The sequence below is a fragment of the Cydia strobilella genome, chromosome 11 (genome assembly GCF_947568885.1).
Source record: "Cydia strobilella chromosome 11, ilCydStro3.1, whole genome shotgun sequence".
Taxonomy (NCBI): Eukaryota; Metazoa; Arthropoda; class Insecta; order Lepidoptera; family Tortricidae; genus Cydia; species Cydia strobilella.
This window is the reverse complement of record NC_086051.1, coordinates 15,236,101-15,260,991: the sequence shown is the minus strand read 5'-3', so window position 1 is coordinate 15,260,991 and position 24,891 is coordinate 15,236,101. Positions and strand designations below refer to the sequence as shown.

General features: G+C 36.7%; 2 protein-coding genes across 3 annotated transcripts in view; both read right to left on the bottom strand.

The window, feature by feature from the left end:
• LOC134745631 (integrator complex subunit 15) overlaps positions 1-24,891 on the bottom strand; it is a 359,171-nt gene that overhangs the window by 144,458 nt on the left and 189,822 nt on the right. The window lies entirely within an intron of this gene.
• LOC134745614 (netrin-B-like) overlaps positions 9,980-24,891 on the bottom strand; it is a 239,585-nt gene continuing 224,673 nt past the window's right edge. The window contains exons 2-7 of one of the 2 annotated variants that reach the window (XM_063679710.1): positions 21,228-21,416; positions 17,378-17,527; positions 16,820-16,882; positions 13,990-14,064; positions 12,208-12,391; positions 9,980-11,763 (exon numbers count right to left, since the gene is read on the bottom strand). In XM_063679710.1, the coding sequence (XP_063535780.1) occupies positions 11,613-11,763; positions 12,208-12,391; positions 13,990-14,064; positions 16,820-16,882; positions 17,378-17,527; positions 21,228-21,416 (812 nt within the window). In that variant the 3' untranslated portion in view covers positions 9,980-11,612. Of the gene's footprint in view, positions 11,764-12,207; positions 12,392-13,989; positions 14,065-16,812; positions 16,883-17,377; positions 17,528-21,227; positions 21,417-24,891 lie in introns of both variants that reach the window. The other variant, XM_063679709.1, reaches the window with a different exon arrangement.

Sequence of the window (24,891 nt, the reverse complement as noted above, 5' to 3'; positions counted from 1 at the left end):
TTTCTGTTTCATAAAAAACGCTACTGTAGTTTTCTCAGGAGAAGTCACGTACAATTAAAAAAACCGGCCAAGTGCGAGTCGGACTCGCGCACCGAGGGTTCCGTACTTTTTAGTATTTGTTGTTATAGCGGCAAATCTGTGAAAATTTCAACTGTCTAGCTATCACGGTTGATGAGATACAGCCTGGTGACAGACAGACAGACGGACAGACGGACAGCGGAGTCTTAGTAATAGGGTCCCGTTTTTACCCTTTGGTATACTTATATACTTAGGTATTAGAGAAAGCTAATATATCTGTTTTTATAATAATATTTAGGAGAAAAACAAGCAGATGAATCACCTAATCATAAGTAATTCGCCGTCCATGGACACCTGAACTTTCATGCTAGCTTTAGTGCAAAAATTTAATAGTCACATGTAAAAGTTTTATAGGTTTCCTATCGATGTGGTTACTACAGGGGCCCGTTTATCAAAAGCTTGTAGCTTGTAATACAAGTGGAAGTCCCTTTTTGACAGCTCTTGTTAGAAAGGGACTTCCACTTGTATTACAAGCTACAAGCTTTTGATAAACGGGCCCCAAGAAGGCCTCAAGATTGACAACCTTACTATGTATTAAAATTATTTTAAAACGGGTCACTCACGTATTATTAAGTCGAATATCTCGACATGTTTCGATCCAATTTACGAGGTTCCTCTTCACGGAGCTATTCGACTGAATAATACGTGAGTGACCCGTTTTAAAATAATTTTAATATGTTTGAGTCTCAAGGGAGTTTTATAGTTAAAACCGTATTATGCGGTAAAAAAAGCTACGATTTTTCAAAACTGTGCTGGCTGAACTTACTGCACTTTAACACACAAATATTATAGACTGTTATCTCCTAATTGTATGTTTCGCTTCGTAAATTGTTCTTCCAATTCAAATCCATTTGCAATTAAACGAAAGTCAAAAGCCCACGAATTTTCTTTCTCAATTCACATGGTCGGGCAAATTGGATGATCCAACGTGAAATCCTCGCCCACGCTCTGACCACCTTATCATTCTCTTGTCAAACATCTTATGAGCTTATAAATAAGGGCTATTTTTGTTTTTGAAAATCAGGATTTAACTTTGTCTAAATGCCAACTTTTTCATGCACTTTCAATGAAACTTATTTAATTAGAAATAAAGGCGTTATTTGGTTAATTTGTATTAGAGTAAGTCTTTTTGGAGTCTAAATCAAAGCTCTTCACAATGTTCGTGTTTACTTTACATATTGCATTAAGCTGTTATGATTATGACTGTTGGAAGGATTGCTAGATTGATATCTATAATGAAATCAGAGCGAAAGGGCTATTGATACGAATCTCACCTCGTACCTAGGTCTATTTTTTTAATTACTATAATTACTAATAATATTGCTCTTTTTTAAATGTCATGCGTCTTATTGGTTACACATATCGCTATACATATTTTATGCTATACCAGGCGTGGCTCACACCGCGATTTCGTCGCGTCGCTACAAGTACATGCGGCGCACACCAATTTTAGTGTCTAGCCATAGTAGATACCGCGCACCGCTACGGAAAGGACGCCTGCTCGCGCTTGCGCAACCTAGTAGTCATATCTGTCGTAATAGACGCGTTTTGGTAGAGAGTGAATCTTCTGTGCCTAGTACTATTATTTATTATTTAAATAAATTATTTATTCTGTGGATATACACTGAAGCCAATTCACACGCACATTTGGACATCAAAATGTCCTTTAGTTATTAATTGCGCGTGCATTTCTCTCGTACATGTATTGGCGCGCGCGAGACGCATGGGCGAATGATAAATGACATCATTTAGGTATCATTTTGAATTTGCCTCTATTAGCTTTAAAGACGATAGTGGACGGCCGCTTCTCCATACATACGTAGTCCCCATTTTCCTCCATTCTCTCCTCAATATTACCCAAAGCTTCTCTTTGTTCGTCTACATTCTACCTCGCGTCGTTGTATGAACGTTTTCTATTTTCTAGCCTTTGGTAACACGTAAGTTTTCTGTAGGTGGGATGTTGATTGGCGATCCGCACTGATCATACACATAGACATACAATGTACCTACACGCAGTACAATGTGTGATTAAAATGTGCGTGCGCACAAAGAAAGCTATTATCGACCACTGTTGGGCCATTATGCTGGAGAGAGCTTAGGCCGGACGCAGGCGGGCGATTAACTATTTTGTCTATTCTCGCGTCGAAATATATATGCGATGGTGGGACAGTTCCTTCAAGTCTTTTGGTCGCATATTTAATAAATAATTAAAATTGTTTTTACAGTATTTTTACTACTTAAATTTAATAGCTGTATTATTTGAAAATTAAGTTAATATACTCTAAAATCTACCAGGCTATTGGTTGAGAGTTTGAGACCGATTAAATAACTTCTGGGTTATATACCTATGGGTTATAAACCGGACCAAAATACATACCTACATTATTAGGTATCTCCCTTCGTAATTTCTATTGCAGAAAGGAACCTACGTTCGGCAATAATAAATCAAAATTAAATTAAATCTGATTAAATTTTAATTTATTGATTTGTTAGTTTTATTAATTCTTGGACATCTATTATTTAACATTTAATTGATTGTAAGTGGATGATTTTTTACTACGAGTATGTATGTATGTATGTATATCATAAAAAACTGTCTTGTAATTAAATGTAAGTACCTACATGTTTCTAGCGTGAGCGTGAAGTAAAAAGTTGCATCATCAATTTGGATAAAAGCATATTAATAGTTTTTTAAAGCTTTTTTTTTAATTATACCGCATTACAGTTGATTCTTATTGAAATGTAGAGAAAATACAGACAAAAGAAACCAAGTAGTTATTTTCCAAGTCTGATTGTTTCCTTTGTTCTAGCAATAAGCCAAACGAATCAGAAAATGAAATTACTTTGTGGGCGTTGATGTATTTGAGGTAATCATTCTTAATTTGATTTAGATTTTGCTAGCGCCGGTGGGCGGCGATTTCAAATTGATGGCTTACTCTGGGATGACATGCGGTACTTGTAGTATGCTGTATGAATTATCTCAAATGATTTTTTCGGGTTCGGGCCCTAATCTAAACAAAAACCTTTGTTTGTTTTAAGTGCGATCTACAGCACGTGCCAAAGCAACCATGTCGTTTAAAAAACCACTATCGTGATAGTAGTAAGGTTCAACTTTATGTCAGCTCATTCAGGGAACAATCAGGGTGATTTTTGTTTGGAGATATCAAAAGTGTTCTTCGAATGGGCTGTTTCATGAATTTGAACCATATAAATTAACGCGCGTGCGATAGAGATAGGAACAGGCCGGTCAATGTACAAAATTCCTCGTAGTAAGCGTCCTTTCTTTAGTGACATTACATGACTAATATTACTTTCACGTGCTGCTGAATAAACGATGAAAAAGCTTTTAATAATAATTTGCATTCCTAAAAAATCAAGGCTCATCTTACAAATTCACAAAATTATAATTGTCAAATGGATCAAATTGTTCTCAATAACCTAATAAAACATGTAGTAACTAAGGTTGTATGACGTTTTTTGTAGTTACATGGACACCCCATGGGCGGCGATAATCGCTTACCATCCGTCTGCTCGTTTGCCTCATATATCATAAAAAAATACAAAAGTAATATTTCCAAAACAGAGTGGGTAAATAAGCAGGCCTCTTGGGCACCGCAAGCTGACAGTTCAATTTGTTTTCCATGCATTTCATTACAACTTTTTACAGTTTTTACCTTTTCAGGTTAAAAATATTCCAATGGCTATATTTTTATATTTAACTCTCTAAATACATATGCTTTGGTTGGTTACGTATCTCCACTCTAAGCAGCATAAAAGTTAGACCTAGATCATACATAAAAGCCGTAGGTACCTAATAGCAACTAAAAATCACTTTGAATTTGGAATTTAGATAATAAGTTTATGAATTGAATGAGTTTTCACAGTTGCTAATGCGTGATGGATAACTACTAGTATCTTACAATTTTGATTTTTTCTGTTTCTTTTTTTTATGCCATGATGAAGTGGATTATACGCTACCTACGGATAATCATCACTTCACCATGACACATCGATCGGACTACGAGTTACTTTTCAAAAGTACCAATTTTCTCTTAAACACGTATTTGAATATGGTAAGAACTCATTCTACGATCCTACGTTCTAATGTCGACCATGTGCGAGCCGCCTTACTTGATCAAAGCACAATAGCGCCACGTAATCGCGAATGCTGCACTCTTGATGCTTGTCACAACTCACAACTGAACAGTTACTCTTTGAAGATCAGAACTAAGATATAGGGGAACATATAGACACATGACATAGCGGCTTATTTACCTAAACTTAGATAGCACGGGGGAGGGGGACGTTTACCTTATACGAAGCGTTATTTGATAATGCCGTTCTCACTTACGCTCGCGTGCAACGTTCAAAATATATAGTCCTTAGATGGAGTTATTCATCATACGAGTAAAATGTTAACCCTGGCAACAGTCACTTTATCAATGCCAGCACTCAAAATTTTCTCAACTCGCCTTTATACTTGAAATCCCTTATGTAAGCCCAGAACAAATAAACATACGCGATAAAACAAATTTAAAAGCACGTTCGACCCTGATTTCCCGAGGGACTGGCATAGTCACTATCCGAACGACCCCTGCAGAAATGGTACCTATGTTTCGATGAGTTATGGTGGAGAGTTGAGACATTTTTGTTCTTAGGACAAGGGTTGGGGGAGCTTCTGCACTAGGTGTCTATTGAATTAATAGTTTTGAGGGTTTCTTACTTCGTGTCATCGTAGCGACCGAAACCTTCTTTAAAGCACATTTTCTCGAGTTGCAAAAGGGAAACCACCGCCTCACTTAAACACTTCTACATAGTTTAAATTTATATATTTATTTAATTTAGTTATTTTAAACAAGGCACAACCATAGGCATCACCATATTATATTTACAAGTAGCACTCTTATGCGTATATAAGTCATATATACACACACGTACACTCACACACAAACAATATATGTATACAGTTGCACACACCTTACAACCTATTGAAGACAGACTGATCGGAAATATATGTATATATATATATATATATATAAAGGGACCAGGCTGAAAATCAGCGCTGGATATATGTACACAACATATCTAGCACAGGCTGAGACTGGTACCCATTGCCTATAACGGTATGAAATTTAAATAAATTTACCTACCTACTATGTTTAAGATCTACTTCTTCGTATTGTTATTACTTAATTAAGGTTTAAGGAATGTAAGATTTCTAGTTATGGCAATAAACTTTTTTTATCTTTTAAAGAGAAGCGGTATCGACGTAAGTCCGTTTGTTGATGTTCGCAATCAACTTCTGAACGATTTTTACCATGTAATTAGTTACCCCAAAACTGTAAATTCATGGTTTCATAAATTTCTATCAATTAATCTGGAAATTTTCTAACGGACAGCTAATTTTGATCGTTCCCGTAGCAAAAGTCCTCATCGCCGATATGAACTTCAAACCTTCAAAAAAAGAACGTACTCCCATCTTAAAGGCCGGCAACGCACTTACAACCCCTCTGGTGTTGTGGGTGTCCATGGGCGGCGGTAATCGCTTACCATCAGGTGATCCGTCTGCTCGTTTGCCTCCTATTTCATAAAAAAAAACGCATGAAAGTTCTTGAACTGTCTATATGTGACGTACCACATTGTCGCTAGTCGATAAGGTTGATTTCAAATTGAAGCTATGTATAAATAGCGCCTTATTGACAACCGACAACAAGTACCCTTTTGGTTGAGAATGGCACATATAAATGGGGCTTTATACTTACGGGTATTGCACTTGCAAACGATGGCTAAAGAAATTGTAAATATGTATGTAATATAACAAACCAATACCTCAACTCAACTCAACTAGCCTGCACTGCACTGTGTTTCGGCACTCTTTGATGTGACAAAAGGCTGACCCTAGGCAACAGGGAACGCTAAACCAAACAATGCACAGAGCAAAGTCGTTAACATTCAGTTCTGCTAACTTAGATTGCTGTTGCGACTGTTGCAAGAGTTGGAAGACATGTTGGAAGTGTTTCGGATTTACACGTAAGTACCTACCGTAAGTTTAGCTCCGGTCGTTACTGGTTTTTCGATTCTTATTGTCGTAAAGTTCGTCTTTATGAGTGTGAAGTGTAGGTATACAATTTTTATACACTTTAAGGCCGTCCGCTAGTTGGCGCGGTTGCACAGAGCGGTATAACGAAAAACAGTATGAGCAATGCTAACTGGCGCGGACGCGGGTGACGAATTTTACCTACAATGGCACCCGCGTGCGTGTGCCCGCAAAGGTTATTACTTTATCTAAGGAGCTGCAGTACCCACAATGTACCTACAACATCTCGGACGTCTAACTTGCAAATAGTTTCAATTCAAGTTTGTTCTTATGGCTATATACTTACTTGGAATTTTTTTAAACGACTTCGTAAAGAAAGGAAGAAAGGAAACTACAGATAAGTATAATAATGTAGTTTTATTTTTAAATAAATATAACCAATAACATTTATTACATCACAGGAGCAGGGTATTATAAAACACAATTAATGATTATTGCAAATACACTACCAACACTATTTTATTTGTTCGCCATAGAGAAGAAAGAATGTCATATTGTCGCTTAGACTTTTCATTTTTTTTATTAAAAAAATGCGGGAATCTTCTAAGGGCGTCCGCCAGCTTAGCTTAGTATGAACAAATGAACAACGCTAGCTGGCGCAAACTATTGCGACGGATTTTACCTAGAGCGGTACCAGCGTGCGTGAACCACGCCAGTTAGCGGACACCCAGACACTATTATAATTATATTTCTCTATGGTCAACTAATAAACAATTGTGCAATGCCGTAATACAATTGACGTTTCTTAAATATAAATAAGTAAACTACCATACATTACTTTAATTTTAATTTCGAACAGTTGCAGTTTAATAATAGGCCTTTGTGCGTTAAAACATATTTTTAGTTCAAAATGGACAGTTTTTATTCGATTTTTTTAGACGGATAATTATTTACCGAAAAAAAAATCAATTTACACAATAAAATTGCTTTAAATTCATGTCGTATCATGGCTACATTTTTTGTGCTAATCACAATAAATATATAAACACAATAGGCTTAGAAACGAATGTGTCAACGGAAGTTTTCAATATTGTGAAACTTTCTACATGGAAAGATTTCATAAATTTCCAAAACTTTCCGAGAACTTTCCCAAGTTTTGGACTCTTTTCTAAATTGTACAGCATGTAGGCTTGGACAGTTCAACATCTCATATTAAAATCCTGGACTGGAATGGCATTTATACCTCAACACATTTACCAAATAAATGTAAGTTAATACCAGTTAATAAATAAAATTTACAAATTAATATTCACATTACGTCGAAATACAAAACGACCATTATCATAATCGTAGATTAGATTCAGACATTATATTATTTTATTTTATTTTGTTACGCGCTATTAATATGGATTTAAAAAAATACCAACCAACTTCACATATGAACAACTCCATAAAAAATCCCATAATACATTTTATTACTAGGTATGTTACCTAGTAATAAAATCATCATCATCATCATCATCATCATAGTCATAAATCAAATGATCATTGTATAAAATGTTGACCTAAATAAAATGTTAAAATATGAATTAATATCGTCCGTTCTTAACATGGTACAAATAACAGCAACATTCGGAGCCTCTAGAAATCGAGAGCATTGTAGTAAATGTCCAGAGATTGACCAGTTAATACCAATAGTTGACACCCTATTGACCTATTATCAGTGGTCAGGTGGCACCTATTGGTGCAGTTGCCAATAAGTTTTTAATTAAACCTTATTGAAAATAGCGCGTAAACGACAACATTTAACTAAATGCTAACACTCAAATCATGATATAAATACATTCTTTAATATAGGTACCTATGAAATACAAACGAAACAAAGTTTTATTACAGTACTCTACGTCAAAAAAAAAACAAGTAAATATTTGAGTATAAAACAACAGTTCTGTCTACAGTAGTCATTTGCCGTTGTTACGAGTCAACTATGACTTGAGTGTCATCATTTAGGATATACAGATTACGATTCTAAAGATATGCATAACTAGAAACAGGTTAATAGATTAATCTACAACTAAATATACTTTTTACAGTCAGTTACTTGTGAAACTATGATTGTTATATACGTCTAAACGATGATCGGTTATTTTCAATAATCAATTTTTCTACATTTAAGACAGTAAATTGTAGTTATAAACTTTAATAATAAAGTATAAAACAATTAAGGCTTAAATAATTAAAGCCCGTTGTTATTTTTATTTCACCTATTTATGAAGCAATCTGCGTCTGTCTGTATATTTGATTATTGTAAAGAATAAAGTCTCTACATTACTGAAAACAACCGATTATGCTGAGTTTTTAAATTGTGACGTCATTCTGAGGACGTGATAATCCTTACGTGTTTTGTCATTTAAGGGGCAAATTAGATAGGCGCAGATAAATAAATTAAAAAGAAAGTCAACGTTACAATATTAGCAGTAGCTATAATCAGTATAAATAAAACTATTTATAGTATATGTGTAGTATTTATAGTAGTAGCAAGTGGAAATCCGTGGTCTCTGCGTACCCCTCTGGGAAATAGGCGTGATTAGATGTCATAGTATTTACAGTATAGGTATGTAACTCACTTTAGATACTTTCCTTGTTGCAAAGAATATTTGGATTAGATTAAGGTTAAACTGTTGGATTTCGCTGTTCAGCCAATCACAGATTATTGTTGGCAACCTATTGTTATCGATTGAACGTCAGATGATTTGCTGCATTGTTCACAATCGCATGCATAATTTACTCCCGAATAGCTTATGTTAACTGCATCCGCAACTCCATTCAACTCTCAAATTTGTTTAACTAGTTACAAAGTTCAAATTTGAATGTCAAAGCCAGGTGAGTTCCGTCATTTTAGACGGGCGTATAATTTTGACAGCTCAATTGTCGTGATTGTGTATTATTTGCACCTGGGGAATGCGAGAATAGTATAACGGTAAAATGGTTCGTTTAGCCATTATCTTGTGGATAATGGAGAAAGAAAGATTCAGGAAGGGATTTTTGCGTCTGTTTTAATGTCAAAAAAGAATATAAAATGGAAAAAAAACAACTGAAATTATTTTAAACCGGGTCACTCACGCATTATTATTATTCGACTTAATAATACGTGAGTGACCCGGTTTAAAATAATTTAATATGTTTGAGTCTCACCTCACGGGAGTTTTATAGTTAAAACTATATGATGTTTCTATAATTTTGTAGAACTAAGTACTACTAGTCTTAGAAACGTTAAGGTGCATCCACACCGCAGTTAACTTTTGTGCAACACTGTACAACATAAGGTAAGTTACCTGTTACCTAATGTAATATACCTAATGCAACAGGGGATTGCAGGGATATACGCTAAGATATGAATTAGAGAATTCTGTAAATATGATTGAAAATTAGGACAAAACAAGATAAGATTTTTATGAGAATGTTTATAATACAGAAAATGACGTCACAATTGCAGATTCAGCCCTATAGTTAATATTTAAACTTAGTAAAGCTAATAATACTGTACATACCTTCATAGGCGCATATTGTTCATGTACTTAGATTGTTTTGGACATTTTAGCCGACTGTCATTACTTTTATGAATTTTAATACATTGCTATGGGACTGGCATTTTTATGATTTATCCATATGTTGCCATATTGAGAGCCAAATAAACCCAAACCAAATCAATGTAAAAGCCTGACCAGGAATATATGATCACGCGCCATGTTGCGGAATTTAACTGGAACTAATATTTTCATACTATGAACTGTCACCCTATATATGAAAATAACAGCGCTCTCTTGACAATGATCATATACTCGTATCATACATTACCTATATAGGTCACTTTACCTTAATGTATTATTGATATAATTATGTGGTTCCAAGTTTCACCATACATATTTGTTATTTAGGTAAAAAGTGACAGTCTGACAGTGGCCTAAACATTCAAAGAGATAGAAAAACAAATAGTGATATTTTTATGAACTGTACATTGCTTTGGCAAGAAATTGTAGCAAATCAACTATTTGTTTAATTATTCAATTTAAACTTTAGTAAAAAATTTTTTCACAAAACCAACAAAACAAAGTGGTGGACAGACCTTAATAAAAATCTCATACAGCTGTACGATTAATACATGAGCGCTAAAATGACCAAAGTCACAAATGAATACAAGTTATTTCATAAACGAAATGCTTATTTAAACGAAAGGAGCGAAACCACGACATTCTATCTGTGTCTGTCTCACTCATACATTAACAGTCTTATATGGCAGTTACGGTTCGAGGTCATTGCCCTCCATAGTTAGTATTTTCAGTATTGGACGTTTTAGTGCAAAAAGTTCTCTAAGTTTTAAGGGGCCCACCCATTACCAGTCCGCCGGACGATATCAGCCTGTCAGTTAAAACAAAAATTTGCCAGTCACTGACAGGCCGATAGCGTACTGGTAATGGATGAGCCCCTTTACATGCGATTTGGCTGATTAGTGCATGTAAAACATTGACATGACTTTGGTCACTTTCTACGCAATAAAAGGTAGCTACTTGAATTGAGTTCGTATTTTAAAACTGATAACGTTATCAAGTACCTATTACTTCATTTAAACCCGATATCACCCAGTTAAAACGAGCCCATTAGTTTTATAATCGAACACGATTTTCATAATAAGTCGCGCAAGTAGAAAATCTAAGCTATTATAAATTAAATATGTAACCCTTAACGATATAAGTCTATATTAATAAATGAGGTATATAAACCATTGTGACTATCGCGTGAGTGACCTAAATCTAACTTGTACAATCGACACGACATAAGAAATTAAGTTAGGCCAGAACGAGAAGACATCGACAAATCTTGTCAATCGATAAGTACCATTATCATACAAACATACGAACATGACAATTTTAAGATATTTTTTGACTCAGTGGCCTAGGATTGACACTTTCCCTCGTACAAGACATGGTATCCCCATGTTCTGTCAACGTGTCACATCACATAACTATTCAAATTCAGTATTTTATGACTTTACCACGACTGTCAAAATGGTAAATCCGACGCCGTTAGTTTTACTTACAATATAATAACATGCATTCCATAAGTAACAATAATACAAAAATGCAAGTAATGGAACGAAACAATCGGTAGCCCTATCTTAAATTTGTTAAATAAATAAATCTTTTAATGTACATTTTTAACGTAACCCTAGGAAGTAGAAAATACAATTTAAGGTATTTTTGGTATTAAAAATTATGAGTAAAAACTGGCGAATATTAAAAGTTACTACGCAAAACAGGGTAGTGGTAATAAACTACAATCGGACAATACTTACCACTAAACGTCAAACAAGTTATTAATTACAGTCGTAAGATGGCATCGCGAATGCTTTACAAAATGGCCGCAGCGCACCGCAATTGATTCGACATTTTCGCTGTTCGAGGTTCTACGAGACCTGAAGTTGACCACATTTGCAACATTAGTGGCAGTTGATAGCGCGGCGCTGCAGACGTCGGATGCGTCGGTGCCAGTCGTCGCGCCATTCCAGCAGTAGGGTCCGATCGCCTACCGTCAGCCCTGGCATTCCTGATGAGGCTCCTTCTTTTTCCACTCCTAGGATTAGGTATGACCTGCGAATAGAATTTTTGTGTAAAGCGGATGTATGTGTCCTAGCACTCCTCGCAATCTAATGGCATTACTTTAACTATAGTACTGACAACTTTGAGCTCACTCACTTGTCAATTTTAAGCTCGAAGCATTTGAAGCTAGTAGCTACTTAGCTAGCTAAGAAGGTTAGTCATTGGTCCTTTAACACCCCTTCTGTGCGTCTCTGGTATATTTGCACCAGGTATTTTATCTTATTGAAAGGGCAGGAGATTGTTGTACAGCTGGGACTTGTAGATGTCTCATCTAGAGAATTTGTTTTGCTTATCAGGAAGATAGAATACTTTATTAGTTAATCTTGATCTTGAAACCAGACTTATTAAGGATAGCCAATCACCGCTTTCCATCCGTGAGTAGGTACTGGTTCTAATTGGCTTCATGCCAAAGGAGGGAGAATACAATAGACTTACTTGTTAATCTTGAGCTTCGGGCACTTGCATGCGAGGTCCCTGGCGCGCACGTAAAGCGGCGCGGCGCCGCGCCGCAGACGGCTCCGCGGGCCGCGCTTGTACACCGCCTGCACGCTGAGCTGCAGCCGCGCCCATTCGTCGCCCGGCGCGCTCGCCTCGCGCCCGACCACCTTGCCCATTATGACTGTAAACAGGAATTAGCTTTCATCTATTTATATCAAATAGTTCAGTTATATAGATACTGATGTACCCATTGTAATATTTATATGAGCCTAGAGTGTCCCACCGCTGGGCAACGGCCTCCCTCCTCTCTCTCCACGTATTCCGGTATTGACCCGTCTCTCACCAGTTCCTATCAAAACTATTGCAGACGATTTATGGTAAAACATCAAAAAAGATTTTTAGTCATTTAAGATACAACCTTGAAGTTGAAAAAAAATTAAACGTATATTTTTCAAATGTTGTAGAGTTCCAAGGATGAAAACAGTTTTTTTGTTGAATAAGGCAGGAAATCTTAGACTAAATAAATTTGTTTATTGAAATATCTGAAATATAATAATATTATTATAATAAATATCGTATGATATCATGATCTCATTACTCGTTATGAGGAATTCTCCCTTAATATAATTTTTCTTTACCTGCTATCTTCATCCCGGAAACTAAAGTTGGTTTAGAGTCTAAACCAACTTTAGTTTGCCCCAAGTCTAAACTTTAGACTTGGGGCAAACAAATCTGTTTTTAACTCGTAGAACTTAAGATTATGTCCCAGATCCAGAACCCACTTTGTTTTTACGACAAGGAGTACCTCACCATAAAAAGCATTATACCTTCCGTCCCTCTACTACTTACAATTTTCACATACGTCAAGCTAATGCGATACCCACACGCCAATTTATTCAAACGACTGATTATCTAGTGATGTATCGCCGCTTTAACAGTTCGGTAATAAGTGTAATTAGTATTTCAGTAAAGAGCAAAGGCTGGTGTCAATCAGGCGAATAGGGAACTGTCGCTTGGTATGGGCGAGGATTAGTGAGGAAGTAATTTGTTTGCGATCTAATGGAGTTGTAGACGTGTGGGCTTTTTATGCTAAATATACATGAACAAACTCACGTACTAATACCTAATAAAAAGGGTCCTCCAAACGTAAGGTTTGTATTTAAATTTCAACAGTAGGTATATATAAGTATGTATGTTGATTTTGTTATATGAGGTGCCAATCGATTCGGGTTTTACCGAGTTTCAAAAAGATCAAAAGACCGTTATGTGACTTTTTTCAATCGTATTATGACTTAAGTGTTAACAATGGTTCAACAACAGAGCTTGTTGCATCTTTTAACCTTCTATTAAACTACAGAAATCTTTCTTGTTGGGCTATTAGCAAGTAGCAACCCGAGCCATGAGTCAAGTAAGAGCATTTTAATAATAAGAAATTGACGGAAATTGGAAGCGGCTTTATCGTCCGGTGCGTAAACCGAATGGACATCAGCTGTTCGAACTTCGAAGCCATACGCAACGCAACAGAGGTTGAAATAAACAAAAGGCTGATCAACGCACTAGTCCAAATAGGTATTAGCTATAAGATTCTCGTGAGTCCAGTTTTTTGTACAAAATGGTTGGTGTCTGTTCTGGCAATTGACTAACGATTAAAGAAAAGGATCGCTAACTGTTCAATACGTTTTGTAGTACGATTGGATCTGCGAGGGGTAAGGGAGGAGTGCGAGAGGTTCACAACAATTCGCCAAATCTAGAAATAGTTAGTAAAGCAAGTTAACTTACCGTAGTCTCGGCTGCAGAACTTGTTGAGGTTTAGCGTGCGTGCGCCGGCGCGGCACCGGCCGCACTGATCCGCCGCTGCAACATTACAGTTCTCATTATTCCCCACATTGCCCCAATTATCTGGTTAAGTAATGCTAGTCTCTGGCTTAAGGATTGATGTAGGTAAATACTCCTGTTTTAGTTATACGGGGTAGGTACCTACGTGCCAAAGTTTCTACACTAGACTAGTGTTTGGCACTAGATTCTAGACCACATTCAGCTTCATAGTTTATATTAGGAGAGAGATATGACAATACGAGGAAAATATATTTACCTAATTTAGACTTGTTGTTTAGACTGTACTTGTACAGTCGGAGATTTTATATTAAAGTTTTAGTACAAATTCAGGAATCAATTCAAAAGGCCGAACCACACCAGATGCGTAATGTAGCATAATTAGCGCACGTGTCGTAAAGTTTGTAAATAATATATCAGCTGTCACATCGCTTGCCCTTAACTACCCCAAGATTATGTGTAGGGAATACCATGCATATTACGCATTTGGTGTAGTGCCTTTAGTTTATTGTAAACATATATAATACTATAAGACGATACAAGACAGACAAACATGGAGTTACCTCGTCTTCAGCACTGACAACAAAAGAAAATGTATGAGAATGATTGAACAAAGCACGAATCAGAATGAACTTTCAACAACAATGACGACTAGTTTTCTCAAGCTCGTGTCCTTTTCTAAATAAGGCAGACAGGTTAAGAGGAAAACAGAGAGGAAGATAATTGGTGAGATTTTCATACAATTTCCTCTTGCCAAGTAAGATGAAGAAGGTATATTCTTTTTTGCCCCACCTGACCTTATTTACAACAAATTGTGCAGGTCCCACTGACTATCAGTCCGCAGGACGATATCGGCCTGTCAGTTAGAACAAAAAGCCAGTTCCGAACAACTGACAGGCCGATATCGTCCGGCGGACTGATAGTCAGTGGGCACCTTAAGTGTCAGTTTATGAATGATTGAATAACACTGTTGCCATAACTTGTTACAATGCCTCCTATAGAGTTTTTGTCTCAATTGATTTAGCAATATACAGCATTGTCTATATTTTCATCCTGAAAACATCACAAAAAATAAAATTTTATACAAACTACTAGGAAGTTATAAAAAATACTGAGCTTGAGAAAATATTTGTCGATTTATGATTATCTTTCGGAAAGTGACAAAATAATACCTTCATACAATATGAATCGGTTTGGTCATATTATAGTTATTGTAAATCGCCAAGTCATCGAAATAAAACAAAAGTTTGCCCTTCAAAACAATTATAAGAATACTTTTCCGAAAGATAGCCTCAAGTTAAGACCCATTTATGTCACCCTTTTACCGACGAGCATTATCCTGCTGATCGTTAAAACTGCCTTTTTATGCCCAAAAACAGAGTGCCTCTCTGAGATTTCAGCCAGATACGGCATTTTAGCTTCAAGCGGTTGAAAAGGTGATAAAAATCGGCCCCGAGACGTAAATTAAAATGTAATGTGCAAATCAATTAGAATGAGAACGACCGTATTTGCGTTTATTGCCAATAAAGAGGCTTTAAAGTAAAATATTCGATTTTAATGTGTCTGAGATTGAAATCTGTACATAAATGGCCATAAAAACTGCCAATTGGTCAGTTCAGAAAATGCCCACCAAGAGTATATGTCTAGATTTCTAGGAGGAATTTACTTATATCTGGGAGCTGCATTGACTCAACCTTATAAGTTTTTCCGTACCAAACCTAAGGTACATTGAGTAGCCGAGGTAGAAAAGCGGGCAAATTTTTCAGAATGATGTACACAACTTTGTTTTTAAGGAAGGATCGTATGCGAAAGATTTTGGACACCTGGTCCGCTTAGCCATTTCTGCTCCTGACTGTAATTTACCTCGAGATATCAAGGAAATACAAAAGTTTATACATGCAATAACCAAAATAATGACCATGAAAAGTTTTTCTTTCCAAAGGAAACCTGATTCAAAAGTCCTGTGGCTCAACATAAATTTTAAATTAAAACTGTCCATTCGAAATGCACTCGCAGAATTCAATTTCAGACAGAAATCTATCGCGTCCGCAGATATTAGCAGGAAATGAGATGGCAGTGAAGTAATCTAGAGAAATGTAAAACTTATTAGATTGAAAACGATACGGTCATTCCTTGGAAAGCGCGATCACGATGAGTTTTTTAAGGTTGAGTGAGCTGAAGAAATGGCAGGAAAATTTTGTAATTCATCGGTGCTATTTGTCAGTTATCAAATAAATAATAAGGTAAGATAATTCTTAATTAATTTTAGTTTTCTAGTGTTGCGTTGTACAATGTGGTGTTGTGCGGATGATGTCTATGATGGATGTTTGATGCAGGCACTAAGAGTCTTTGCATCTAGGTAAGCCAAAATATTTAATTTTAGGTCTTATGTATCGTTGATTTAGTACGGTAAAGTAAAAATACATACTATTGGAAAGCTGGAAAATAACATAGCAGCAAAGATTTTGCACTTACTTATTCGCCATATAACTATTTACTGAAAAATTAAATATTCAGTGTCTTACGTAAGAAATGTGGATTTTTTCCTTTTATCGGTTTCGTCAGCAACATCTTAATTCTCATCAACATAATTATAAGCAATGTAAGCATTAACGTCATTATCATAATCCTCTTCATCACCCTCATCAAAATAATTACAATCATCACCGTCATTATTCTCGTCAACGTAATTATCAACAACAACATCAGTAACATCATCATCATCGTGACCGCGCTCGTGATGGTGGAAGTGCAATGAAGGCCACTTACTACTTACCGCGCGCCGGCTCCCCGTCGACTGCCTCCATTGCCTGTACTGCTGTCACCACTCGAGGGATACCTGGTAACAGATGATTCGTTTATATTGTGTTTCCAATATTGAAGTAGACATAGATAATTCCGTAAAACCAGCTAACAATAAAGCAATAGCAGAGAAGGAGAAAGAATGGCGGTTACTAAAAACTTTGTTTTCTTTTTTTTTGTGACTGTCGGAAATGGTTACGGCGACAGTTAAGCGACCTTATAGTAATGTGAAAATCCATTACTTATAAAAACTGATTTCAAATTTAATTTTCTCCTAAATAAGGTGGACTTCTTGGTGGTAACTTTGGATACTTTAAGGAATCTCCAATTTGAGTCTTTGTTACTGTTACAGGAAACATTCTGTATACAGGTCTTGTTCTAAACTAGGGTTGTCACTCACGTATGCAGGGCGCGATGTGGTTCCTGGACTGCTGGTAGCCCTTGGCGCAGCGGTTGCACGTCGTGCCAGTCACGCCGTCTCTTCACGGGCATTGCCCGCTCGTCTGCTTGCAGTTCTAAACTAGGGACTCACGTATGCAGGGCGCGATGTGGCTCCTGGACTGCTGGTAGCCCTTGGCGCAGCGGTTGCACGTCGTGCCAGTCACGCCGTCCTTGCACGGGCATTGCCCGCTCGTCTGGTTGCAGGTCTTGCCACTCGCTCCCACTGGATGGCAGTCGCATGCTGAGAAAGAAATCGAGGTTGTCACAAATCTTTTTTTTATTTCATAATTGGAACTCGATACTAGTAACAATATCATTGGCCACAGCATCTTTGCAAATGACAGTTGCAGAGTCTAAGGTGGTATTTTGAGGAGGTAGTCTACAGCCTGCATAACCCAATGGCCGATCACCATTTCTTGCTGCATCGATAACAGAAATGTCTTGTAACATAGGTGGAATAGATTTCATAATCAAAATATACGAACACAGCGTCTTCTGTAGACTAGACGTGTTAGTAGCAAAGTAACTGAAATAAAAACATATAGGTACATACTTAAATAGGTATTATATGAGGTCAATATACTTTCTTTGGGATTAAATAAAACAGACAAAATAACACGATCGCTTCTTTCTGACATAACGACATTTACAATCCGTCTTAAAAATGGAAGTTAAACATTAACAAGTTTATAATTATCTATACTAAGCTTCATTTCGCATGACCAGTTATTTAAGTTCTTTTGAAGTTAAGAGTTTATTTAATTGACTGCAATTTAGTTTGTCGACACAGACAATTCAATTGTCGTGATTCGAATTGGCAAAACTAACACTCAGACAAAAAAAGACAATTCCATTGAGATATTTGTGATGTCAAAACATTTTATAAAATATAAAACGTAACAACGAAAAATTGCCATAGGTATAAGTTATTTAAACAAAAGTAAATAAGTCAGTAATTTAAACAATATAAATGTATTTTAAACAAAAATAATATTTGTGATAATTTAAAAGCAAAAGTAAGATGCGTCCGCACATTGTTAAACAAAACAACAATGTTGCCATTCTAAAACAAGCAAGAATCCCAAACTCTGATTACAATCACTCAATCCCGGAAAATTACTATTATCACGACCCTAGGCCGCGCGCGGTCGACCCAAAAAAGGGTTGTCTGCTCAGCTGTTAAATGTGATCGGCCATCAAAACACTCAGGCACCCAATAGTTGCCTTGCCCCGGACTCCTGTCCCTCGTAAAGCGGTGGAATACCCCGAAACGAGGGGTTTCTTGGACAGATAATTGAGTTTGGGGCTGATTGACCTGACCTTTTGGGAGTGTGTCAAAACTATCCTTTTGCTGGTGTTGCGATGGGGAAGTATAAATGTGATGCTATTTTTTGGTTTCAAACTGATCGTCGCATAAAAAACGAATAAAGCCACGATTGTTAGATGATAGCTGCTTTAAAAATAGTCAAACTTCCAAAAAATGAGATTTAGTAGTAAATTTGTCACTTTCTTCTTTCTAACTTTCTTGGGACGATAAAATTAACCCTTCAGCAGAGATAACGTAAGTTTTTGGTCGTTAAATTGGAAACAATTTATGTTTTTTTTACCGGTATCTTGCTATTTTAAGGATTCTGGTTTTTCAGTTATTTTATTTTGATTGCGTGATTAAAACTATCAATCAATCAATCAATATCGTTTATTGCAAACCATGGTACAATACAGATGTTAAAAAGGAAAAAAAACACATGGCACCCTGGTAGGGCATGGCAATTATTCTTAAAACTAAGTACATTAACTAAATATTATATATTATTTGTTACGAATAACAAAATATATTTTTACTTAACGTTATATTGCTAGGTACATATTTATTACTTTATTACTTTCTAAATATAGGAACTTTGTTTATAATTATAATAGATCATCCTGCATATATTCTTCGATGGTATAGTATGATTTTTTTAATAGAACGGTGTGAATAAATGATTTTTTGTGTATTTTTTATTTCAGTAGCTAACTTATTGTATATTTTTATTGCTCGGTAGTACGGTCCTTTTTTATAAATGTCTAAGAATGGTTCAGGAAGAATGAGATTATCTTTGCGACGCGCACTCTCATTAAATTGAAATAGGTGTAAATTATTTTTAACAAATGAAGTTATTTCCAATATTTCCATGATATACATAGAGGGGAGAGTCAATATTTGAAGTTTCTGAACTAGAAAACATGATTATCGATTTCCAGATAACATTCCTACAAACTTAACATTATCAAAGTAAACCCTTACATCGTTACCAGTGCAAGTCAGCACACGGTCCAAAAACCAATGTGCTCGGATAGTGTTTGCTCCCTAGGGTGTGATTTCGTCCCGGACCATTTCGCGCTCTAGGCCGGGTAATTTTTATGGTGGCTATTCGGGAGGCCGACAAATGGCCTGTGGTTGGCTTTTGTTTTGTAGTTTTTATGCGATTGCTGACGGTCTGATATTTCAGCTGATATTGGATTGTATTGGATTTTCACGGGTTTATGTTATGGGTTTGAAAATGTTGTTTGGCTTGTCGTAAAAAAAAGGTTTATTTTTAGTAAGTTATATAGTTAAGTAAGTTAAGGTATATTATGTTAGATATATTATGTAAATATATTATGTAAAAAAAAAAAATAATAAGTTATGTCACTCTTGCACGAGTTATTAAAATTTAAAATTTTACCTGTAATAAGTAGGTAAGTTACTGAATTATTTTGGGTACTTCGTTGAGTACATTAACTTCCATCAAAATAGACTCTTTTGAATTATAAACGGTTTGTTTAAAAAAAATATTATAAGTATATTTAATTTTTATTCCGTTTGAGTTCTAACAAACTTAACAAAGCCACTCCTAAAACAAAGCTTAGATTACCTAAAAAACTTGACAACATGTCATCGATGTCATAATAAAGTTAAAATAACAAAAATATATCAAATGCTTTCGCGAGCAATATTCTGAACTTTCACTTGCTCCTTCAGCGTTTACTTCAACTTAATAAAAACTTTTTATACCCTCTTTTATTGCGATACAATTTGACTCCTTAAGGCTGCCTGTAAGCCCTTATTGTGCTTACGCCCTTTTTATTTTACTACTAAGTTTTATGTCACGCATTTAAGGCGTTTATACTGACTTTGAATACGGAATGTCGTAAGTGAGTTTCGTACATTTTTGAAGCTTTTTATGGGAGTTTAAACGGTTCTTGGAAAATTCTTTTAAGCATTAGTTTAATTATGAAACGTTATTGCTCTTTTTATTTCAGTCTGAAGGTAGTATAAAATACGAGATTTGGAAGTCGTTAAGTTTCAATAACAAAACTATTAGTTTTTTGAACAAGTTTGGGAACATATCAAATTATTTTATTACACGACTGCCCAAAAAAAGGAGTGTATTGTTTTTAAATATTTTGATTTGTGTTTTTTAAGTAGTCACACTACTATATATAAATTAAAAACTGTAATAGATGTCATATATTAAAGAAAAAGTGACGAAGCCCTCCAGTGGTGAAGGCCGGATATTAGTTTTTTATTTTTGATGGGCGCCATGCAGATGAGAGCTCAGTTTTATGTATTGTAACATAAATTGATCTACTGTAGGAAACTAAACTTTAACTTTAAATGAAGAAGAACAAGTCTTATGAAAATAAAGCCAATGATCAATTATTTATGAAAGCCGATAGCTAGATGCAGAACTCTAAAGAAATATTTGAGATGAAAATCCTTACCAAGTGCACTTTTCTGTGGAATTCAAGCGTACTTGTCTGTTGAATGCTATTTAGGTCAGAAAAAATATCAAATCATGTTTTAATTAGCTATTAAGACTACCCATCTGTAGTTTGGCAGGATAAGAAAATGTAAAATAGGGTTCATTTTTTTTTTTTTTTTTGTTTTTTTTTTTTTTTTTACGTATGGTACTTACGTTTGCAAGCCTTCTTGTGCGTGATGGGTTTAGTAGGGTCCCTGTAGTACCCCTCGCGGCAGTAATGGCAATGTCTCCCGGCAGTAAAGTGCCTGCATTTGAGGCAAACACCGCCGCTGGCGCGACCCGACAGTTTGTATAGCTCCATGTTGAATCGGCAGCGGCGGGCGTGGCCGTTGCAGTTGCATTCTGGAAAGAAACAGGCTGGTTAGACGTTGATTTCTTATTAAAAATAAGACTTTAATAACAAAACTTCCGTGAGACACAGACATATTAAACATATTAATAACGGGTCACTCATGTATTTTAAGTCGAAAAACGCTCGACATGTTTCACTCCGTACCGAGGAGCGTCATCAGGAGCTTGCGTTGACCCGCGGCCCGCAGTCTGCGCCGGTCCGTCACCGTCAACGCAAGCTCCTGATGACGCTACTCGATACGGAGTGAAACATGTCGAGCGTTTTTCGACTTAAAATACGTTAGTGACCCGTTATTAATATGTTTAAAAATAAGACTGTTCAAAAAACAGAATTTATCAGAAGTATCTACTAATAATAGAGCATGACGTAAGATTTGTCATATTATCATCGCACGATCGTTCAGTCAAGGTATTAATTTTCGACATTCGGACAAAGTGCCAAAATTTGTGTACCTTATTGCCTATATTAAGGTAGTGTGTACATATTTTTGAAACGTAGTCCGTCCGTGTCGATATTTTATAACATGGGTTTCCCGGTATGTAGCGGAAATGCTTTGTAGAGGGAAAACGACAACGTGTCGAGATACTCGTGATTAGCGCTGAATGGGTCAAATTAGTTTGACCAGGGCCAGGGCCGGATTTAGAGGTCTGTAGGTCTCGAGGCAACAAAGGAGTGGAGGCCCCTTGGCCCCAATTTTTTTCCGAAGTCTAACATGGGTTTCCCGGTATGTAGCGGAAATGCTTTGTAGAGGGAAAACGACAACGTGTCGAGATACTCGTGATTAGCGCTGAATGGGTCAAATTAGTTTGACCAGGGCCAGGGCCGGATTTAGAGGTCTGGAGGTCTCGAGGCAACAAAGGAGTGGAGGCCCCTTGGCCCCAATTTTTTTCCGAAGTCTTTATTGTGAAGGCCCCGGGGCTGTAGCCCCGGTTGCGCTCCCCTAAATCCGGCTCTGAGTATGACTCACGGCGGCAGTTTAAAAACCTCCTTTTTAAATCAGCTAATAACGGCACATGAGATTTTCCACCCTTCGTACAGTATATATACAGAACTACAAATTGATTAGGTACCTATGTACATACTTGGCAAGTATTTATCCCCAGGGAGGGATTAGCGTGATTGCAATAATTAATAACTACGGAGTGGGTTATCCGGGTTGCACATTAGCTGGATGTTCTAACTTACCGGTGCCTAGTGCCTATAAGGGCTATAAGGTCCGTTATCCAGCAATTACAGCACCATAAATAAACGAATAAACACAAATTGTACTTAAACTGAAACGTGTTATTGTACAGATTTATTACATTGTTTTTCTTTATTTGAAACTTGTTTTACTAAATCCACAATTGCAACTTACTTTAATACTAAATTACCTACCTGTTCTATTTAAGTGCCTTACACAACTAATTTCTTTTAAAAAAACGTACTTAAACAAACAATATCTACAATTATAACTGTGTATTCAAAACTTGCATTTCTTGACTTTTAGTAATTGTACATTTTTGTTTTTGGTTCTCATTCATCGTTACTTCGTTTCTACCTACTCATTACTCATATCCTCAAAAACTAACTAGAAGAGATTCCGTACAGGGAAAACTTCACGTTTGTTGCGTTTAATTTACTGTATAACTGTGTTTCTCGTCTCTTTTTCAGGTTTTTAAAGGGTCGGCAACGCGCGTGGAACACCCCTGTAGTTGCAAGCGTCAATAGGCTACGGTAACTCCTTACCATCAGGCGGGCCGTATGCTTGTTTGCCACCGACGTCCGACGTGGTAAAAAAAACGTACAATAAAGCATATACACATATACATAAGTATGCGATAAGGCCGCCTGTTGTCTACCATAGTTTAAGTGCTTAATTTGTATGTCATGTTCTTTTTCATATTGGTAAGCAATAAAGAATATTTGTATTGTATTGTATATGTACATACAATGTACGACATGTCGTTATCGCTGCTTTTACCTATCCTTTTCAATGCAAAATACAACTTGTGCTTGTACCCGTTAAATGCTAAACCAAAAGTACCTATAATGTGGAGCTAGAAGCTATCAATAGATAGGTGCCCTAATAAACTTTAAATTCTGAAAAACGAGGCTATAGTGATGAAAATACGTAGTTGTAAGATAAAAAAGAACAATGTAACTGCAGTAATAAATACCCAGCTGTGTGGCTAACCATACACATCGGAACGCACTAGCTTCGCACACAGCAGACAGGACGGGCCGCCTAAGCTTTGCAGTAACAAATACGCGGCTGTGAGGCTAACCTGGTACACATTGGAACACACGAAACAGCGAGTAGCAGAACTTTTCATTGATAGTACAGCTTCGTACACTGCAGACAGAACAGGTCGCCTAAGCTTTGCAGTAACAAATACGCGGCTGTGAGGCTAACCTGGTACACATCGGAACACACGAAATAGCGAGTAGCAGAACTATCCATCGATAGTACAGCTTCGCACACAGCTGACACAGCAGACAGGACGGGCTGCCTAAGCTGTGTAGTAACAAATACGCGGCTGTGAGGCTAACTTGGTACACATTGGAACACACGAAACAGCGAGTAGCAGAACTATCTATTGATAGTACAGCTTCGTACACTGCAGACAGAACAGGTCGCCTAAGCTTTGCAGTAACAAATACGCGGCTGTGAGGCTAACCTGGTACACATCGGAACACACGAAATAGCGAGTAGCAGAACTATCCATCGATAGTACAGCTTCGCACACAGCTGACACAGCAGACAGGACGGGCTGCCTAAGCTGTGTAGTAACAAATACGCGGCTGTGAGGCTAACTTGGTACACATTGGAACACACGAAACAGCGAGTAGCAGAACTATCTATTGATAGTACAGCTTCGTACACTGCAGACAGAACAGGTTGCCTAAGCTTTGCAGTAACAAATACGCAGCTGTGAGGCTAAGCTGGTACACACACACTAGTCGGACCACACGAAATAGCAAGTAGCAGAACTATCCATTGATAGTACAGCTTCGCACGCAACAGACAGGACGGGCAGCCTAACCTGTGCAGTAACAAATACGCAGCTGTGAGGCTAACGATGCACGCATTTGTAAACGAGTAATGGCTGTAGCTTTTAACCCGCCGGGGGCGAGGAAAGTCAACGGATATTACTGACGAATGGGAAATTCAATTACAATAGCATATAAATGTATGTTGGCTAAAGAAACATTTGTAATAAAAATAAATAGGAGCCGAGCTTAAATATTTTTTGGACAAAGCTTAAATTTTTATTTTAAATAATTTTTGTGTCAATAATTTTCATTCTTGAGACATGCTTTTATCACTGACTGACTGTACTTTTTATTCAACAGGCAACTAATAATTCATCGAGACAATTCTAACAAACCCAAACACGATAAGGTTCACAGAGTTCCTATGGCCTCCTGTGTCCATCAGATCAGCTCGATGCTACCATAATATTGCATTGTCAGCCAACTTAA